Below are 22,383 nucleotides of genomic sequence, written 5' to 3'. Positions count from 1 at the left end.
CACGAATCTTTTTTTTGAGCAACAATATCCTTAACCTCAAAGATGTTGTTATCAACACTGACGGGTGGAGAAGAGGTACAAGAGGAAGGATGAAAGCGGTTGAAAACAGCGGGTTTAAGTAGAGACACATGGAAGGTATTGGGAATACGGAGCGCGGCAGGCAACTTCAGCTTGTAAGCAACTTCGTTGACCCGACTCAGAATCTCAAAGGGGCCAATGTAGCAAGGACCAAGCTTGTAGGACGGTATTTTGAGTCTGATGAATCTCGACGAAAGCCAGACTTTGTCGCCAGGCTTGAAAGGAGGAGAATCCAAACGCCTCTTGTCGGAGTGGCTCTTCATTTTCAAAGCAGCTTTATTGAGTGCTTCTTTCACTTCAGCCCAAATTGTGGAAAAACTCAAAGACAGCGAATCGGCTGCTGGCACGCCAGAGGCAGGAGAGACCGGAAGAGGAATACCTGGGTGTTGTCCAAAAACAATGAAGAATGGAGATTTTGTAGATGCCTCACTGGAGTGATTATTATAAGCGAACTCCACCCACGGAAGCAGAGAGACCCAGTCGTCCTGATGGGCATTGATGAAGTGTCGTAGATAAGCAGCCAAAATTTGATTAGTCCTCTCAGCTTGCCCATTAGTTTGCGGATGATACACGGAAGAGAAATCCAAAGAGACTTTCAAGAGTTTGCATAAAGCTCTCCAAAAACGGGATGTAAACTGGACTCCTCTGTCGGATACGATGTGCTGAGGGAAGCCATGGAGTTTGAATATGTTAGAGATAAAAACTGTTGCCACCTCAAATGCCGAAGGTAAGCCGGGTAGAGGGATGAAATGAGCCACTTTGGAGAACCGGTCAACCACCACAAGGACGACTGTACATCCAGAAGAACTTGGTAGGTCGGTAATGAAATCCATGGCAATATGCTGCCACGGCGCAGAGGGAACTGGAAGATGAAGCAGAGTTCCAAAAGGAAACTGTCTAGGAACTTTGTTCTTCGCGCAGGAAGGACAAGATGCAACAAAGTCTTTGACGTCCAGTCGTAGCTTAGGCCACCAATAATAGCGAGAGATGAGAAGAAAAGTCTTATTGAATCCCGCGTGACCAGCCAACTTAGAAGAATGGCCCCATCGTAACACCCTCTCTCTGTTACACTCCGGTACAAGGGTTTTACCTGGTGGAGGACAAATCATCCTCACGGGAGCCACGGCAATAACTTTGGAAGGATCCAAGATGTATGCTGATTCCTCCTCTAAATTCAAAGGCTGAAAGGACCTTGACAGCGCGTCTGCTTTGACATTCTTCTTACCCGGTCGGAAACGTAACTCAAACTCAAAACGAGCAAAAAACAGAGACCATCTGGCTTGCCGAGGATTAAGTCTTTGTGCTGTTTGAAGATAGGCTAGGTTCTTATGGTCGGAGTATATAACAAATGGATGTACAGAACCCTCTAGCAGATACCTCCATTCCTCTAAAGCCAATTTAATGGCTAGCAATTCTCGATCTCCGATAGTGTAGTTATGTTCGGATGTTGAAAACGCTTTGGAGAAGAAGCCACAGGGAACCATTCGACCAACTGCAGACCGTTGAGAGAGCACAGCTCCAGCCCCTGTGGAGGATGCGTCCACCTCCAAAATGAAAGGTTTGTTGATCTCTGGATGATGCAAGACTGGAGCGGAGGAAAAAGACTGCTTAAGAGATTTGAAGGCTCTCTCCGCCTCTGGAGTCCACTTCTTCGAGTCGGAATCTTTTCGGGTGAGAGAGGACAGAGGCTGGATCATGGAGAAATGGGATATAAATTGCCTATAATAATTGGCGAATCCAAGAAATCGTTGGATGGCCTTCACCCCGCAAGGTCGTGGCCAATTGACGATAGCATTCACCTTCTCAGGATCCATCTTAAGACCAGAATCAGAGACAATGTATCCGAGAAAAGGCAAAGAGGTCTGCTCAAAAAAACATTTTTCATATTTGGCGTAGAGGTGATTCTGTCTTAGACGTTGTAGAACCATGCGGACACTTCTTCGATGGGACGGTAGATCAGTCGAGAATACTAGGATATCATCCAAGTATACCACCACGCAGGAGTAGAGGAGGTCTCGAAAGATATCTTAACGAATTCCTGGAATACTGCAGGAGCATTGCAGAGGCCGAAAGGCATGACCAAGTATTCATAATGACCATCCCGGGTATTGAAAGCGGTCTTCCACTCGTCACCCGGGCAGATACGAACCAAGTTGTAGGCACCTCGCAGGTCAAGTTTGGTGAAAATACGAGCTCCTCTAAGTCGATCAAAAAGCTCAGGGATGAGAGGAAGAGGATATTTGTTCTTGACTGTAATGTTATTCAACCCACGGTAATCAATACAAGGGCGAAGGGTACCGTCTTTCTTCTTAACAAAGAAAAATCCTGCTCCAGCAGGAGAAGATTTCCGAATGAAACCCTTGGCAAGATTTTCTTGGATGTAGTCGGACATCGCCTGTGTCTCAGCAGGAGAAAGTGGGTAAATTCTACCTCTAGGTGGTGTACTGCCAGGAAGAAGCTCAATCGGGCAGTCGTAAGGACGATGAGGAGGAAGGTTCTCTGCTTCTTGTTTGTTGAAGACGTCAGTAAAAGACCAATAAGGCGGAGGTAATCCTGCGGGAACAGTGGCCGACAGAGAAGGAACGACTGGACAAACGGAAATCAAACACTGTTCCTGGCAAGTAGATCCCCAGCGAAGAACGTCACCCGAGCGCCAATCTAGAGTAGGCTCATGTGTACGGAGCCAGGGCAACCCGAGTAATAGAGCATGGGAAAGGTGAGGTAGTACATAGAAAGCAATTTTCTCATGATGAAGAGCTCCGACTTGTAACTCAACCTCTTCTGTAACCAAGGTGATGGCCTCTTGCAATGGTCTGCCGTCCACCGATGCAATAAGACGAGGAGTAGCCAGAGTGAGAACTGGATTGCGAAGCCTCCGAACCACTTCAAGACTGACAAAATTACCTGCCGCGCCCGAATCCACATACGCGACCTCGGAAAAACGTTTGTGATTGAGGACTAATAAAACAGAAAGGGTTAAAGTTAGAGAGGAAACAGGAACACCTAGGGAGGCCCCTCTTACCTGACCTAGGCTGAGGAGTTTTCCGGCCTTTCAGGGAAAGCACGCAGCAAATGGGAAGCACTACCGCAGTAGAAGCAGAGGCCCTGGGTACGTGTCTCCTTACGACGCTGCTCCGCCATCTTAACGCGATCCACTTGCATGGGTTCAGGTGGTGGAGGAGTAGGAGAGGCAGAAAGTCGAGGACTACTGGACTGACGAAAAGGATGCATAGAAATATTAGGTCTCTTCTCCCTAGCGGCTTCACGAGATCGCTCTTGAAAGCGAAGGTCGATGCGTGTGGCTAGGGAAATAAGATCCTCCAAGGTAGAGGGGGTATCACGACCTGCAAGCTCATCCTTGATTCGACTCGACAGGCCTCGCCAGAAAGCACCAACCAGAGCCTCGTTGTTCCACCCTAGTTCAGAGGCTAAAGTACGGAACCGAATGGCGTATTGGCCTACCGACAGAGACCCCTGATGAAGGTTAAAGAGGGATTCTGTTGTAGAGGCCAGACGTCCAGGTTCGTCAAAGATCTTACGAAAAGTCCCAAGAAAGTCCTCTAAGTGGGAGATTAAAGGATCGTCACGCTCCCACAAGGGATTAATCCAAGCCAAAGCCTCCCCCTCGAGATGAGACACAAGAAAAGCCACCTTAGCCCGATCAGTGGGGTACTGTTGGGGAAGAAGCTCAAAGTGGAGACGGCACTGATTTAAGAAGCCTCTACAGAGTTTGGGATCCCCACTAAACCTGGGAGGCTTTCCAAGGCGAGGAGGTGGGTGAGGAGTGGAAGATGGACTAGAATCGAGAGAAGGGACCTGAACGGAAGCTGAGGACTGCAAACTAAATAGGCGATCATCAATGGAGGCCATATAACTCAGCATGCGAGCCTGAGTATCTCGCTGCCGAGTAAGCTCCTGCTGAAGGTTAGCTAATTGAGCGGCGTTAACCGGATCAGCGGCCTGTAAGGAAGACAAGCGAGACTCCATAGTCTTCATAAAAGACATAATGCGCTGCTGATTTTCGCGCAAGATAGCCAACTCCTTCTGGGCCGAGAATGGGGTACCAGCGGGGTCCAAGGCCTGATTGTACTATGACGCGCTAAGAAGCGTGGTGAGTGGACCCTCTGGACCGTGGGAGAGACGAACCTCCGGGCGAGCTAACCTAATGGAACCGACCCCTATACAGGGACCGTCAGGCGCAGACCCAGAGGAGTCAAACCCAAAGTGGCCGTACCAAGAGGGGCGGATCAAGAGCGGAGAAAAACTAGAACCAAAGAGGAAGGTGGGAGGAGAACAAAAGAACAAACTGGGAAGACTGGACCGAAGCACAGGACCAGGGAGATGGAGGTCAGACCGAGAAGCCAGGACAGGGAATACCTGCAGGAGAAAAGGAAACAGTGAGGAGCTAAATAACGGAAAGACAAACGACACAGGAGAAGGCAGGCAGGGAGACGATAACGAGCACAGACTAAGAGGAACGCGAGAGACAGCGAGCACTGGCAGAGCGAACGGGCCGGAAGCACTTAGCAAAAGCCAAATGACAATCGGGCATAGCTAAGCAGGAAGACCGACCTTAAATACAGGAAGTCCTACTCAGATTGGCTGTCACGGGGAAGGAGGAGAAGCAGAGGAACGCATGCGTCCCTTGATGATTCCAGAGCGCCTGCGCCAGCAGCGGACGCCCTTGGCAGAGTGAGGAACCGGAAGTGGAGGAACCATCCGGGCACGAGCGCGCCGTGACCAGGAAGAGGAGCGGCGGGGACGCGCAGCGGGAGGCGGACGAGACGCCGCGCTGAGAGAGGGACCGGCATGCTGAAGCCTGGAGGAGGAGCGACGGCGGCGCGCAGGGACGACAGGAGCGGTAACACACATATATGTATATATATTAATAGCTTTAAAGCCGATAATTCAATTGCAGGCTTTTCATTTTTCCTTCCCAAACCCGACATGATATGAGACCTGGTTTACATACAGTAAACCATCTCATATCCCTTTTTTTTTTTTAGCATATTCCACACTACTAATGTTAGTAGTGTGTATGTGCAAAATTTGGGCGCTCTAGCTATTAAATTAAAGGGTTAAATCACGGAAAAAATTGGCATGGGCTCCCGCGCAATTTTCTCCGCCAGAATGGTAAAGCCAGTGACTGAGGGCAGATATTAATAGCCGGGAGAGGGTCCATGGTTATTGGCCCCCCCTGGCTAAAAACTTCTCCCCCCAGCTACCCCAGAAAAGGCACATCTGGAAGATGGTATGGGAGAAGGACCTGCCATGACGTCACAGTCATGTGACCCAAACGTCATCACAGGTCCTGCGCTCATACCAACCCTGGGATCGGAAGCTGCCGTGGACTACAAGGGGCCCTCAGAAAGGCAGAAAGGTGAGTGTATGTATATATATATATATGTATATATATATATGTATATATATATATATATATATATATATATATATGTATATATATATATATATATATATATATATATATATATATATATATATATATATATATAATATTATATAATATTTTTTTTTTTTTTTTAAATGTGACAAACCTGGCTGGGCAATATACTACGTCGCTGTGCAATATACTATGTGACTGGGCAATATACTATGTGACTGGGCAATATACTATGTGGCTGGGCAATATACTACGTGGGCTGGGCAATATAGTACGTGGCCGGCCAATATAGTACATGGCTGTGCAATATCCTATGTGGGCTGGGCAATATACTACGTGGCTCTGTGCTGTATACTACGTTGCTGTGCAATATACTACTTGACTGGGCAATATACTACGTGACTGGGCAATATACTACGTGGGCTGGGCAATATACTACGTGGGCTGGGCAATATAGTACGTGGCTGGGCAATATAGTACATGGCTGTGCAATACACTACGTGGGCTGTGCAATACACTACGTGGGCTGTGCAATACACTACGTGGCTGGGCAATATACTCCGTGGCTGGGCAATATACTTCGTGGCCTGTGCAATATACTACATGACTGGGTAATATACCACATGGCTGGGCAATATACTTCGTGGACATGCATATTCTGGAATACCCGATGCGTTAGAGTCGGGCCACCATCTAGTGTGTGTGTGTGTGTGTATGTGTGTGTATATATATATATATATGTATATATATATATGTATGTATATATATATATATATGTATATATATATATATATATATATATATATATATATATATATATACACATACATATATATATATATATATATATATATATATATATATATATATATATATATATATATATATATATATATATATATATATATATATATATATATATATATATATATATATACAGGTCCTTCTCAAAAAATTGGCATATAATATTAAATTTCATTATTTACCATAATGTAATGATTACAATTAAACTTTCATATATTATAGATTCATTATCCACCAACTGAAATTTGTCAGGTCTTTTATTGTTTTAATACTGATGATTTTGGCATACAACTCCTGATAACCCAAAAATCCTGTCTCAATAAATTAGCATATTTCACCCATCCAATCAAATAAAAGTGTTTTTTAATAACAAACAAAAAAACCATCAAATAATAATGTTCAGCTATGCACTCAATACTTGGTCGGGAATCCTTTGGCAGAAATGACTGCTTCAATGCGGCGTGGCATGGAGGCAATCAGCCTGTGACACTGCTGAGATGTTATGGAGGCCCAGGATGCTTCAATAGCGGCCTTAAGCTCATCCAGAGTGTTGGGTCTTGCGTCTCTCAACTTTCTCTTCACAATATCCCACAGATTCTCTATGGGGTTCGGGTCAGGAGAGTTGGCAGGCCAATTGAGCACAGTAATACCATGGTCAGTAAACCATTTACCAGTGGTTTTGGCACTGTGAGCAGGTGCCAGGTCGTGCTGAAATATGAAATCTTCATCTCCATAAAGCATTTCAGCCGATGGAAGCATGAAGTGCTCCAAAATCTCCTGATAGCTAGCTGCATTGACCCTGCTCTTGATGAAACACAGTGGACCAACACCAGCAGCTGACATGGCACCCCACACCATCACTGACTGTGGGTACTTGACACTGGACTTCAGGCATTTTGGCATTTCCTTCTCCCCAGTCTTCCTCCAGACTCTGGCACCTTGATTTCCGAATGACATGCAAAATTTGCTTTCATCAGAAAAAAGTACTTGGGACCACTTAGCAACAGTCCAGTGCTGCTTCTCTGTAGCCCAGGTCAGGCGCCTCTGCCGCTGTTTATGGTTCAAAAAGTGGCTTTACCTGGAGAATGCGGCACCTGTAGCCCATTTCCTGCACACGCCTGTGCACGGTGGCTCTGGATGTTTCCACACCAGACTCAGTCCACTGCTTCCTCAGGTTCCCCAAGGTCTGGAATCGGTCCTTCTCCACAATCTTCCTCAGGGTCCGGTCTCCTCCTCTCGTTGTACAGCGTTTTCTGCCACATTGTTTCCTTCCAACAGACTTACCATTGAGGTGCCTTGATACAGCACTCTGGGAACAGCCTATTTGTTGAGAAATTTCTTTCTGGGTCTTACCCTCTTGCTTGAGGGTGTCAATGATGGCCTTCTTGACATCTGTCAGGTCGCTAGTCTTACCCATGATGGGGGTTTTGAGTAATGAACCAGGCAGGGAGTTTATAAAAGCCTCAGGTATCTTTTGCATGTGTTTAGAGTTAATTAGTTGATTCAGAAGATTAGGGTAATAGGTTGTTTAGAGCAGAGGTCCCCAACTCCAGTCCTCAAGGCCCACCAACAGGTCATGTTTTCAGGATTTCCTTTGCATTGCACAGGTGATGCAATTATTACCTGGGCAAGACTAAGGAAATCCTGAAAACATGACATGTTGGTGGGCCTTGAGGACTGGAGTTGGGGACCTCTGGTTTAGAGAACCTTTTCTTGATATGCTAATTTATTGAGACAGGTTTTTTGGGTTATCAGGAGTTGTATGCCAAAATCATCAGTATTAAAACAATAAAAGACCTGACAAATTTCAGTTGGTAGATAATGAATCTATAATATATGAAAGTTTAATTGTAATCATTACATTATGGTAAATAATGAAATTTAACACTATATGCTAATTTTTTGAGAAGGACCTGTGTGTGTGTGTGTGTGTGTGTGTGTGTGTGTGTGTGTGTATATATATATATATATATATATATATATATATATATATATATATATATATATATATATACATACACACATCCCTATACTATGTGTAGACATTTATTTTAGCTATTCTATTCTAACCTGTCAGTGTGATTTTACTGTACACCGCACTTAATTTCAAGCTTTTCGATAGAACACCGCTGCGTATTTCTCGCAAGTCACACTGTTGGTCCGTGTGTAATCCGTATTTTTCTGGCCCCCATAGCGGCCCTGCGCTTAGTAACCCGATATTTACCCTGGTTACAAGTGAACACATCGCTGGATCGGCGTCACACACGCTGATCCAGCAATGACAGCGGGTGATCAGCGACCAAAAAAAGGTCCTGATCATTCCCCAACGACCAACGATCTCCCAGCAGGGGCCTGATCGTTGGTCGCTGTCACACAATAATGAGATCGTTAGCGGGATCGTTGCTACGTCACAAAAAGCGTGATGTTGCAACGATATCCTTAACGATATCGTTATGTGTGAAGGTACCTTAAGGCAAAAATTTTCGATAAAGATATACTTAGGGATTCACTGTTTATTTGAAATGTAAAGTTATTATATAGGAATGTATGAATTAACATTGTTGAAAACAGAATTACATTTTTAAGCTCTGTTTTTCTTGCTGGAAAAAGTTCATATTAATGACAAACTTATTTTCAAAGTTTCATCAAGATCTTCTTAGGGATTCAGTGTTTATTTCAAATTTAAAGTTACTATATAGAAATGTATGGGTTTGCCTTGTTGAAAACGCAATTAAAGTTTAACCTCCGCTAATTTATTTTTAAATAGAGTGAAGTAGAAAGGAAAAATAGATTAAAAACATTCAACTTTAGAAAAAAAACTACCATAGGCATAGGTATGGTAGAATATGGTGTATAAAGACTGAATCCCAAAAAAGATCCTAATGAAACTTGGAAGATAACATTCTTGTACTAATATGAACTAATTCCAATAAAAAAAACGGAGCTTAAAACCGTTATTCGTAATACTTACCAAAGTGATGATGGGAGAGCCTGATGTTGCAGCTTGACTTTAGTAAGGTACAGTCACACTCAGCGACGCAGCAGCGATATAGAGAACGATCCGACCTAAACTAGATCGCTGCAGCGTCGCTGTAGAGACGTCAAACACTGTAACAGCAGAACGATGCAGGAGCGATCCAGTGACGTAACGGTGACTCGCTTATTGTTCTCGCTCCATGTAAAATGTTGCTGGCGTCGTTGCTTTTGATGTCAAACATGACGATACACGCCGATCTAGCGACCAAATAAAGTTCTGTACTTTCAGCGACGACCAGCGATGGCACAGCGGGATCCAGATCGCTGCTGCGTTTCAAACACAACGAGATCGCTATCCAGGACGCTGCAACGTCACAGATTGTTGTCGTTCTCGTTGCAAAGTTGCTGGGTGTGACGGTACCTTAAGATATGCCCCAGCTAGCATGTCCACTGCATTCTGTGGTTGCTAGGGTACTGGATGTGTGAGAGGAGGGTTTATAAACTATCTCAAGGTAAACAATATTAGGCTAGGTTCTCATTGCGTTAGGGCAATCCGTTTAGCGCTAAGCGCTAGGGGATTGCGCTAACGCAATGTCTTTTTAGGAGTCGCGTTAAACGTCCCCGCTAGCGCAGATCCCCGATCTCCGAGAGCGGGGAACGGACCTCGGACGCTGCAAGCAGCGTCCGAGGCGCACCACAAAAGAACGGCACATCGCTAGCGCGTGCCGAAAATGGCACGCACTAGCAATGCGCTTTAACATTGCTGGCAATGGGAGCGCTAACGGACACGTTGCACGGCGTTAATTTTGCCGTGCAACGCTGTCTGTTAGCGCTCACCCGAAAACAAAATGAGAACCTAGCCTTAATATTATCTCACTCAAAACATTCCCCTCCCTCTCTCAGTTCAGGTACACAGAGAAGGGAGTTGTAAGGCTGTGTGCACACGTTCAGTATTTTTCGCGTTTTTTTTGCGATAAAAACGTGAAAAAAACGCTTACATATGGTTCCCAATCATTTCAATGTAATCCGCAAAACTTGTGCAAATGTTGCAATTTTTTTCAACGAAAAAAACGAATCGCGGAAAAAAAAGCAACATGTTCATTAATTCTGCGGAATCGCTGATTTCCCGCACACTGTAAAAAATCTACCATAGGTATAGACAAATATGACTAAAAAAATCTACCATAGGTAAAATCTACCATAGGCATAGGTATAAACAAATATGACACATAGGGTTTTAGTATTTTCCGAGGTCGGTGCTGGAGGCTCCATTATTCTCCATGTGGAGTGCGGCTCTGCGGGTGGAGGTCGGTGCTGGAGGCTCCATTATTCTCTATGTGGAGTGCGGCTCTGCGGGTGGAGGTCGGTGCTGGAGGCTCCATTATTCTCTATGTGGAGTGCGGCTCTGCGGGTGGAGGTCGGTGCTGGAGGCTCCATTATTCTCTATGTGGAGTGCGGCTCTGCGGGTGGAGGTCGGTGCTGGAGGCTCCATTATTCTCTAGCCAATTCCCACAAGAAGAATCCTGGAAACACAGAATTAGAGTTTCTTATTTATATAGGCCTTAATACATTCTTGATTGCGGAGAGTAATAGAAATACGGCAAAAAACAGAGGAAGAAAGTTCAGAGAAGAAGCTTCATAGAAAGACATTGAAGTTACAGATGCCAGTTAACCTTTTGGGAGACTGTAGCAGGTTAAGACCCCAATATCCACAGGGAAACTATCACCTCTAATAATCCTCGGACAGTTCTGACGAACACGGAAAAGTGCCCCTTTGTGGAGGTGACAGAAAGTCTGTTTAGTCACTTTAGCTTCATAGTATCCGCTCTAATTAGTGATGAGCGAGTATACTCGTTGCTCGGGTGGTCTCCTAGTATTTGTGACGGCTCAGAGATTTAGTTGTCCTTGCCGCAGTTGCATGATTTGTGGCTACTAGTCAGCATGATTACATGTGTGGACTCCCTAGCAACCAGGCAACCCCCACATGTACTCAGAATGGCTAGCAGCTGTAAATCATGCAGCTGAGTCAACAAAAGCTTAATCTCCGAGCAGTCACAAATACTCGGAGACCACCCGAGCAACGAGAAGATTACAGTGCTGGGAAGACGGGAAACCTTCATATAGACGGCCGGTGGTGATGGAGTCAGTGACCGACTCTGGACAAATATGTTTCTAGAGCTGTAGTAGAAGATGAAGATGTCATCCTCATCATGAAGTAGTTATTTCTCCTGTCACGTGTAATGAATATCTCCTGCAGTATTGCTAATGCCGATTCCAGTGTCGGTAAATGAGACGAGAATTAGCGTTATGGAAGATGAGTCTATGAGGAACGTATTCAGCTGCCGACTCCGAGGAAGAAACTGCTTGTTGTCTGTGGCCTAAAATATATAGGTTTTATTAGTAGATGTCAGGGAAAAAACTAAATGTTGTAAAATAATAAAATATAGCATTGTTTCTTGGGTCCCCGCCAGTCTCTCCATTTCCTGCTCAGTCCCAACAAACTTGTTATTCGTTCAGCTAATCAGTTCCCAAAGCAGTGGGTAACATAGCCAGTGATTGGTAGCATGGAGGAGATGTGTTAGTCAGCAATTCAACCTATGTTCCACTCCATGCAAGAGTGGAGAATACAACATATACACGTTCTATCTCTTGATATGTTTCCCTTATTATCTCCAATAATTTGATTACTACAATGTTACGTTGGCTCATCTTCTCATTCAGGTCTCTAGAATATCGGATCCTCTCAGTGAAGATCTTCTATATAAGCAAATTCTTCTGAGTTACCCATTTTTGGATATGGACAGAGATAAGATAGCGGAGAAAATATTACACCTTACCCTAGAGATCCTCTTCCGGCTTACTGGAGAGGTGAGAGATTCTGATGACGAACATCATTCTTATCTATGGGAATAACAGATGGACAGAACTGGAGAGGTGAGGACTCTGGAAATGTCTGTAGTGAGGTTTATTAATGTGTCTCTCCATAACCAGGATTACACAGTAGTGAAGAACACCTCTAGTGATCGCTGTCAGGACCCTGTGTCTGTGGGATGGGGAAGACCCCTGAACCCAATCACGGGGCCTCCACCTCATCCCCTGATACATGAGAACATCAATGACCAAAAGATCCTAGAACTCACCTACAAGATGATTGAGCTGCTGACTGGAGAGGTGACACTGCTGGGAGTGCTGGGACATTATACAGTAACACTATGAAGGGATCGGGGGATGATGGTATCATTCTATGTGTCAGGTTCCTGTAAGGTGTCAGGATGTCTCGGTCTATTTTTCTATGGAGGAGTGGGAGTATTTAGAAGGACACAAAGATCTGTATAAGGACGTCATGATGGAGGTTCCCCAGCCCCTCACATCGCCAGGTAATAGACAGGACTAAATACACACAGCCTATAATTATCTGTATATAAAGAATGAATTCAGTCCCTGTATGTGTTTCCTCCAGATCTATCCAGTAAGTGGACAATACCAGAGAGATGTCCCCGGCCTCTTCTTCCACAGGACTGTAAACAAGAAGATCCCAATGTTCCTCAGGATCATCAGGTAGATGGAGAGAAGAAGTCATGAGATCTCCCCTATGATGTGTAGACGGCTGTGAAGGTCTTGTGCTCAATCTTGTTTTATCCACCAGTATTATATGTTTTATACTTGTGTAATGAGAACGGTGGAGATGGTAGGATTAGAGCTGATCATAGATGTGACTTCTCCATCTGTCTGTGACTTTTACAATATTTGTTTCAGGGTGAAGATCTGACCCATATTAATACTACAGAGACATATGTGAGGGGTGATGAGCGGTGTAAAGAGGAGATTCCTACATATGACTACCCAGGTGAGCAGTAATCATAATCACTAAATATAGAGAAGTCACAGATTCTTTTCATGCAAAATAAAAGGTTAGAGGAGCTCACATGAGCGGTACCAGTTGGAACAATGTGTTATTGAATTAGCATATGAATAGCCAAAGGCCTACTAACCTTTAAGGGTTATGCAGGCCCTGCATAACCCTTGTGATAGGTGTGAGTTGATGTTGGAAGAACTCGGAACTATGGTGTAGCAATCCGTGTGCTTCGGGGAAGTTGGGGACCGCCCCTTTTATTCTCTCTGATGAGAGCCACGCACAGCCGCACTGAGCACCACGTCACCGCAGGTCCTGAAGATCACGTTACCCCAGGTCCTCAAGGGGATAAAGGTAAATGGCTCCACCACTGCAGCTCCAGCTGCGAACCCTCACAGAGGGATAGGTAATGAATAAAGAAGAAGAGTCGCGGTCTTAATGGAGTGCTAAGAGTGGAGATAAAAAAGACATATATGATTAAAATGAGCAAACCTTTTATATAGAAGTTATCAACAACACGTTTCAATGGCAAGCCGCTGTCTTCATCAGGTACCACTGTGGATAACTTCTATATGAAAGGTTTGCTCATTTTAATCATATATGCCTTTTTTCTCCTCGCCACGACAGCACCCACTTGAGAGAGGGGATCCGCCCCTTAGGAACAGGAAACCCTATGGAGAGAATAAAAGGGGCAGTCCCCCTCGCTCCCACAGTTGGTTTCCTGTTCCTAAGGGAACCCAATGGAGAAGAGGATGCCTAGCCTGGATGCCGCCTGTGCGGTTTACCTGTGAGGACGGCAGGGGCTCCAGTGCTGGAAGCAGCGTCGGGGGTCCTGGCTTCAGTTTCCCCCCTCCGCTGGCAGGCTACGTGAGGCCAGGGCTGCAGGTTGCATGGGTCACGGGCAGGAGGATGCATCAGGCGAGCCTGCGGCAGAAGTTTATACCCCGGAGTGCGGCGCCACTGCTGGCGGTAATTGCGGGGGTATTGCTGCCATTTTCGCTCCCCTGGAGGCCAGGTACATGCATCCAGTGTGGGAGCAGAGGAGAGATGACGCCGGGCAGTGCAGCACGAGATCCAAGATGGCCGCGACCCGGAAGTGGTGAGTACTTCCGGGTTCAACAGGAAGAAAATGGCGTCGCCCAGCATTAAAACGCTCCAGCGCTGATTCCTCGGCGTCCAAGCATGGCGACGCCACCTCAGGACTCAGCGGTGCCTTCAGAGGACACAGCCAAATTCCCTCGCAGCAGCGCAAGCAGCGGAAGAAGATCCTCCACAAAAAGTGCTAAAGAGAAGAAGTCTGACTGATCTTCATCTCAGCCTGTGCCTACATCTCCTCCTCCACGGCCGGTACCTTTGATCATCTGCTTCACTGGGGTGAGTGTATACCCTCCCTATTAAGCTGATTATGGCCCCTCTTATTTATATACCCTAGGCAAAAAGATTGGAAAAATCAAAGCACAAACAATGTGCCTTATGTACCCAGCCCCTCCCGGATAATTATACAAAGAAAATGTGTTATGTCTGTATAGAGATGACGGTACGGGAAGAAGCCTCTGTAAGATCCGAAGACATCAGACAGACGATTAGGGACGAGTTACGGGCTTTCCATAGTACAGAAAGTATTCCTAATTCTAGGAGCAGGAAGTATAGTTCGCCAAGGTCAGATCATTCTTCTGACAAAGCAGATACGGATGCCTCTCTGGAATATATTTCCTCAGAAGGGGAACAAGATACATGTTTTCCTACGGAGAGTATAGATAATGTGGTGAAAGCTGTATGTAACACCATGGGTATTAAAAGCAGTAAAGATCCTAAAACACCGCAGGATATTATGTTTGCGGGATTGTCAGAAAAGAAGAGGCCTACCTTTCCTGTTATAACTCCAATCAAAGAGTTAATTAAAAAAGAATGGGAGAGCCAAGGGCAAAGAGGTTTACCATCTTTGTCAAAAAGACGTTATCCCTTTAAGGATGAGGACATGTCTATCTGGGCCAAAGCTCCGAAGGTAGACGCAGAGGTTACATCCACATCCAAAAAATCCTTACTCCCCGTAGAAGATTCGGGTTCCTTACAGGACTCACTGGATCGTAAGGCAGATACCTTGTTAAAACGAGCATGGGAATCATGTTCAGGGGCATTTAGATCGGCCATATCGGCTACATGCACTGCGAGGTCCATGCTAGTCTGGCTTAATGACCTGGAGGAAGGTTTAAAAGGAGGACTATCTAGAGAGAAATTAATCTCTTCCTTACCCCTAATCAGAGGCGCTACGGCGTTCTTAGCGGACTCATCTGCTGACTCGATCAGATTGGCTGCCAAATCAGCTGGCCTAACAGACGCGGCTCGTCGAGCCCTGTGGCTAAAAGGCTGGAAGGGGGACGCCCAGACAAAGACAAAATTATGTGGCCTTCCTTGCCAGGGTGAGTACCTTTTTGGTACAAAATTAGATGAGATCCTCACCAAAGCGGGCGAAAGAAAAAAGGGGTTCCCTAATAACTATTTTCCGTCCTATAGGAGAGCCTTCCGGAAACCTATCTTTAATAAGAGAAGGGATTTCAAAAACCAAGACCGCTGGGCAAATAAGGATAACAAACAAAGAGGCTCCTTTTTCGGAAAACTTCCATTTAAGATGGAAGATAAACCGCGTTAGTACGGATCTACCAGTAGGTGGTAGACTATCTTTTTTCGCCCCGCAGTGGCGTGCAGTAACTTCCAACTCTTGGGCAACTAGTCTCATAACCTCAGGCTTAAAGTTAAAATTTGCCCGAGTCCCTCCGGACTCATTCCTGTTGACTTCTGTGAAGTCTCAATCTCAACAACAGTTTTTGGAACAGGAAATAATTAATCTCCTTTCCAAAAAAGTATTAGTGGAAGTCCCGTATCATCAGAGGGGAAAAGGTTTTTACTCCCCTTTATTTTTTTATCCCAAAACCTGACGGATCATATAGAACTATAATAAATCTAAAAAAGCTGAACATCTTTCTAGAAAACCAGACCTTTAAGATGGAATCAATCAGGTCCGCGATTAAACTTCTATTTCCGGGGTGCTTTATGGCCGTCCTTGACTTAAAAGATGCATACTATCATCTACCAATTTATGTTGAACACCAGCAGTATCTGTGTGTGGCAATAATGATTAATGAGCAAATACATAATTTTCAATACACGGCCATGCCCTTCGGACTGTCAATAGCTCCTAGAGTATTTACTAAATTAATGTCGGAAGTGATGTCATTTTTAAGATTAAAAGATACTCATAATTCCATATTTAGATGATCTTCTGGTAGTTGGGAACTCCCCCTCACAGTGTAATCAGCGTCTATCTGACACAATCTCATCCCTACAGGAAATAGGATGGTTGATTAACTGGGAAAAATCCAGATTATCTCTAACAACCCGTCAAACTTTCTTGTGTCTTATCCTAGACTCTGAATGTCAAAGATGTTTCCTTCCGGAATCCAAACAGTCCATTATAATAAAAAAGGTACAGTCGGTAATTAATAACCCGGTAATCTCCCTTAGGGATGGTATGTCCCTTTTAGGTTCCTTTACGTCGTGCATTCCGGCGGTTCCATGGGCTCAATTCCACACTAGGCAGTTACAATATTTAATTTTACAGGAGGAAAGTAAATTTCAAAGCCATTTAAGTAGTCGTTTAAACCTCCCATCAAATGTAATAGAGTCCCTCTATTGGTGGTTAGAGCCGAATAATCTAGTTGGGGGAGTCCCTTGGGTAATTAAACCTTCCAAGATAATTTTTACTGACGCCAGTCCTACTGGTTGGGGTGCACATCTAGAGGACCAGATAGTTCAAGGCCAATGGGCTGTTAGTGAGTCAGATGATTCGTCTAACGAAAGGGAACTGAAAGCGGTTTATAATGCCATATGTAAATTCCTTCCACAGTTACACGGAACTCACACGAGAATACTATCAGACAACATGACTTCTGTGGCATATATAAACCATCAAGGAGGAACGAGATCAGGAGCTCTCATGTCCATAGCAAACGACATTCTTTCCATAGCCGAAAAACATCTCCTTTCGTTGTCCGCACTACACGTCAGGGGAGTGGACAATTCAAAGGCAGATTTCCTCAGCCGTCACACTCTCCATCAAGGAGAGTGGGTACTCAGTCGGCGTATCTTCATGATGATCGCCAGGAAGTGGGGCACTCCCGACATAGACCTTTTCGCAACGAGAGACAACAGACAGGTCAAAAAGTTCGCTTCATTATTCCTCTCCGACAACCCCGATATCCTGGATGCTCTCCAAGTTCCATGGACATTCCGGCAAGCTTACGTATTTCCTCCATTAATACTCCTTCCAACTGTAATCAGGAAGATACGGGAAGACAAAGCGAACATAATCCTGATAGCACCATTCTGGCCCAAGAGACCATGGTTTTCCTGCCTCAGAGCCATGTCTGTCTCAGATCCGTGGATTCTTCCAGAGACTCAGGACCTTCTCTCTCAGGGTCCTTTCAACCACCCTCATGTGAAGGGCCTACGGTTGACAGCTTGGTGTTTGAGAGGCAACTATTAAAACCTAGAGGTTTTTCAGAGAGGTTGATTGATACCCTTTTACTTAGTCGAAAGAGGTCTACAACAACCACATATGTAAGAATATGGAAAAAATTCCTAACTTTCTACCCTACAGCTCCGTCAGGAGAAATTCCTATTTCCGCTAACTTGGAATTTCTCCAGAAGGGGCGTGACTTAGGCTTGTCAGTCAGTACGCTAAAAGTACAGGTGTCGGCTCTAGGAGCCCTATATAGTCACAATATTGCAGGAGACAAATGGGTAGCACGGTTCATTTCAGCATGCCAAAGAACAGAACCGATCCAAATTCCCCACATACCACCATGGGATCTTAATTTAGTCCTAGAAGCCCTAACAGGGGAACCATTCGAGCCAATGCACTCGGCCCACATAAAATTTGTATCTATTAAAACAGCCTTTCTTGTTGCTTTAGTATCAGCCAGAAGACTAAGCGATATTCAAGCATTATCGGTAGACCCTCTTTTTTTATCAATATTCCAGGATAGGATTGTGTTAAAGACAGATCCTTCCTACTTACCTAAAGTAAAGAAATCTTCCTTCCTTCCTTCTATAGTAACCCTACAAATCAGGAAGAGGAAAGATACCATACTTTAGATGTAAAAAGGGCTGTAATAGCATACCTAGATAGGACTAGTCTCTGGAAGAAGAGCAGGGCTCTCTTTATTTCCTTCCAGGGCCACAAAAAAGGTTCTGGGGTAACGAAGAACACATTATCCCGGTGGATTCGGGATACGATTCGCTTGGCCTATCTAGCAAGAGGAGAGAACCCTCCTGAGACTGTAAATGCACACTCTACCCGGGCGATGTCTTCTTCCTGGGCTGAGAGAGCGGAGGTTCCAATAGAATTGATATGTAAGGCCGCAACCTGGTCTTCCCCTACTACTTTCTATAGTCACTATAGATTGGACTTGTCTTCCTCATCTGACTTGTCCTTCAGTAGATCAGTCCTTAACACGGTGATCCCTCCCAAATGACTATCTCTGTAAGTGGGTGCTGTCGTGGCGAGGAGAAAACACCGGATTACGTACCGGTAATGCTCTTTTATAGAGCCACGACAGCACCCCTTCACTTCCCTCCCTAATAATTATTATTCTTTCATAGATGCACTGATAAGGGTGAATGGTTCTTGTAGTTAGCTATATTTATGTTAACTAAAGATAAATGATAATATTGGATTGCCTACTAATACTGGTGGGCGGTTCCTCTCAATCTCTGTAACCCAACTGTGGGAGCGAGGGGGACCGCCCCTTTTAATCTCTCCATAGGGTTTCCTGTTCCTAAGGGGTGGATCCCCTCTCTTAAGTGGGTGCTGTCGTGGCTCTATAAAAGAGCATTACCGGTACGTAATCCGGTGTTTCATCTCCACCCTAAGAGCTCCATTCAGACCGCGACTCTTCTTCTTTACACAGATTCTTTTTAGTCACCGGCTGTAGCTGCTTTATCGGTGGTGTAGTCCGCCCGTGTCACAATCGTATGATCACCAATTTGCCTCTAGACCACAAAATTCTCCTCCATTTGGAAATGTTGAAATTACTTTGTGAAATTGTGAAAGCTGGTGACCATTACCTGACCAGATACGTAAACTATAAAGCCAAGTGACAGTGTACGTAGAATGTGCTGACATGCTAGAAAATCACTTGAAGAAAAATATTATAATGGACCTGTAAGAGAAAGCGGAGGGTAATGATGCTGCTGGCTTTCTAGATCCTTGAAATCTTATTGGATGAATCTACCTTCTGTGTTGCTGAATGTGCTCATATGGTCCCTACAAGATCAGGTCCAGTCTTTCTGGCCAAACTTCACTTTTATGATCGACATTATTAAATGTGCAGTGAGGGCAAGTGTGAATTTCTGTACAATAACAGCAGAGTTTCCCTTTTATCATTTTTATACTGTGCCATGATATACAGGTGCTTCCCACAAAATTAGAGTATCATCCAAAAGTTAATTTATTTCAGTTCTTCAATACAAAAGTGAACCTCCTATATTAGATAGTCATTACAAACAGAGTGATCTATTTCAAGTGTTTATTTCTGTTAATGTTGATGATTATGGCTTACGGCCAATGAAAACATGATGGTCATTATCTGAGTAAATTAGAATGAACAAAAAACACCTGCAAATGTGTCCTACGCTTTAAAAAGGTCCCCTAGTCTTTTTCAGTAGGATCCACAATCATGAGGAAGATTGCTGACTTGACATATGTCCAGAAGGTAGTCATTGACACACTTCACAAGGAGGATAAGCCACAAAAGGTCATTGGTAAAGAAGGTGGCTGTTCACAGAGTGCTGTATCCAAGCATATTAATGGAGAGTTGAGTATAAAGAAAAAGTGTGGTAGAAAAAGTTACACAAGCAACCGGAATAACCGCAGCCTTGAAAGAATTGTTAAGAAAAGGCCATTGAGAAATTTGGGGGAGATTCACAAGGAGTGGACTGCTGCTGGAGTCATTGCTTCAAGAGCCACCACAAATACAGGTATCCAGGACACGGGCTACAAGTGTCGCATTCTGTGTGTCAAGCTACTCAGAAACAATAGACAACGCCAGAAGGGTCTTACCTGGGCCAATGAAAAAAAAGAACTGGACTGTCGCTCAGTGTTCCATGGTATTGTTTTCAGATGAAAGTAAATTTTGTATTTCATTTGGAAATCAAAGTCCCAAAGTCTGGAGGAAGAGTGGAGAGGCCACAATCCAAGCTGCTTGTGGTCTAGTGTGAAGTTTCCACAATCAGTCATGGTTTGGGGAGCCATGTCATCTGCTGGTGTAGGTCCACTGTGTTTTATCAGACCAAAGTGAGCGCAGCCATCTACCAGGAAGTTTTACAGCACTTCATGCTTCCCTCTGCCGACATGTTTTTTGGAGATGGAAATTTCATTCTCCAGCAAGTCTTGGGACCTGTCCACACTGCCAAAAGTACCAATAACTGGTTTAAAAACAACAGTATCACTGTGCTTGATTGGCCAGAAAACTTGCCTGACCTTAGCCCCATAGGGAATATATGGGGTATTGTCAAGAGGAAGATGAGAGACACCAAACCCAACAATGCAGACGAGCTGAAGACTGCTATCAAAGCAACCTGGGCTTCCATAACACCTCAGTAGTGCCACAGGCTGATCACCTCCGTGCCATGCCACATTTATGCAGTAATTGATGCAAAAGGAGCCCTGACCAAGTATTGAGCGCGTTTACTGAACATACATTTCAGTAGGCCAACATTTCTGATTTGAAAAGAATTTTTCAAGCTGGTGTTATAAAGTATTCCAATTTATTGAGATACTGACTTTTGGGTTTTCATTGGCTATAAGCCATAACCATCAACATTAACAGAAATAAACGCTTGAAATAGATCACTGTTTGTATTGACTCTACATAATGAATTTTACTTTTTGTATTAAAGAAGTGAAATAAATTTACTTTTTGATGATATTCTAACTTTGTGAGAAGCACCTGTATCTCACATATCGCGGCATAACGCGGTGTAACGCAGTCCATTAACGCTGTCATTAAGCCCTATGTTGGACGCATCGCTAGCGCACGCCCAAAATGGACGTGCGCTAGCGATGTGCCGTCATTGAGTGACGGACCATGGGATGCGAGCTGCAGCGTTTCCGGGTCCGTCACCACTAGCGCAGATAGAGCATCTGCTAGCTTTATCTGCGCTAGCGCGATCACATTTCGGCACTTGCGTTAACGCAGCCTGTTGAACGGGCTGCTTTAACGCAATGTGAAGCTAGCCTAAGCTGTGCGTGGCTGACGGCTGTAATATACATTTAATCACGCCTGCAGGAGATGAGTTGGCATGACTCGAGCCTTAGTTTCATGATTCACTCTACGTCATAAATTATAAATCAGTTTTGATCAAAAGGAATTCCGGGCTCTTTTTTCATATCTGACGTTTCACTTTATGTGGTGATAATTTTGGAATTCTTCACAAAATATAAACCTCAAATTCTCACTTTCTCAAAGGGGAATAGCAAACAGATGGACCTCACAAATTATTTTACAACTTTTCTTGAATCTGACAATACTCTATGTGGTAGTGCGTCTCACTCGGCTAGACACAAAGGTATAAACAGAACAATGTCTCCTTAAGAACGTGCTTGGTTTATTGATGCAACATAAACCAAGCAGGGAAAAATAAATGGGCAAAACAGAAAAGCAAAATAAAAATGGAAGAAAACGCAGTCCTTATCCAGCGGTTTCAGCCCACTCATGGGTATAGTGTCTACGGTACAGACCCATAACCTGCTACACGGGCACAAACACTTTCCTGGATGGTTTCCTCTGCAGGTACACTTCTGTCTTGTAAAGCTTGCCTCTTAAACCCTAGACCATGTGACTCCTATCCATCATGTGACTGGCCACATGATTTTGACATCACACAGGTCCTGTCAGTACACAGCAGTGCAGGGGGAGGTAAAGTGAGCATCTTAGCACCCACTCTATAGAAGCTCACATAAAACCAGCCCATATATGTATATGTAGCTTAACCCTCACAACACAGTGTGCTGGAAGAAAATACTCTGGTTTTACATCACTGCCGCCATTAAGTGCAGTGACCCATATCTCCCTTCCATTACTTTACCAATGACTTTGTTCATATCCCCCCTCTACCCAAAGTCGGGAATTTGGGCACCTTCACTGGCAAAGCAGGGGACTTCCGACAGGGCATCTGCGTTTCCATGCAACTTCGCTAGCCTGTGCTACAC

General features: G+C 44.6%; 1 protein-coding gene across 2 annotated transcripts in view; it reads left to right on the top strand.

Moving 5' to 3' along the window:
• LOC138663234 (oocyte zinc finger protein XlCOF22-like) overlaps positions 1–22,383 on the top strand; it is a 233,026-nt gene that overhangs the window by 5,825 nt on the left and 204,818 nt on the right. For both annotated transcript variants that reach the window (XM_069749393.1, XM_069749399.1), the window contains exons 2-6: positions 11,981–12,127; positions 12,251–12,430; positions 12,513–12,636; positions 12,720–12,817; positions 13,016–13,106. In XM_069749393.1, the coding sequence (XP_069605494.1) occupies positions 11,981–12,127; positions 12,251–12,430; positions 12,513–12,636; positions 12,720–12,817; positions 13,016–13,106 (640 nt within the window). The remainder of the gene's footprint in view (positions 1–11,980; positions 12,128–12,250; positions 12,431–12,512; positions 12,637–12,719; positions 12,818–13,015; positions 13,107–22,383) is intronic.

This window comes from Ranitomeya imitator, chromosome 2 (assembly GCF_032444005.1).
Source record: "Ranitomeya imitator isolate aRanImi1 chromosome 2, aRanImi1.pri, whole genome shotgun sequence".
NCBI classification, from domain to species: Eukaryota; Metazoa; Chordata; class Amphibia; order Anura; family Dendrobatidae; genus Ranitomeya; species Ranitomeya imitator.
This window is presented reverse-complemented; position numbering and strand designations above follow the sequence as displayed.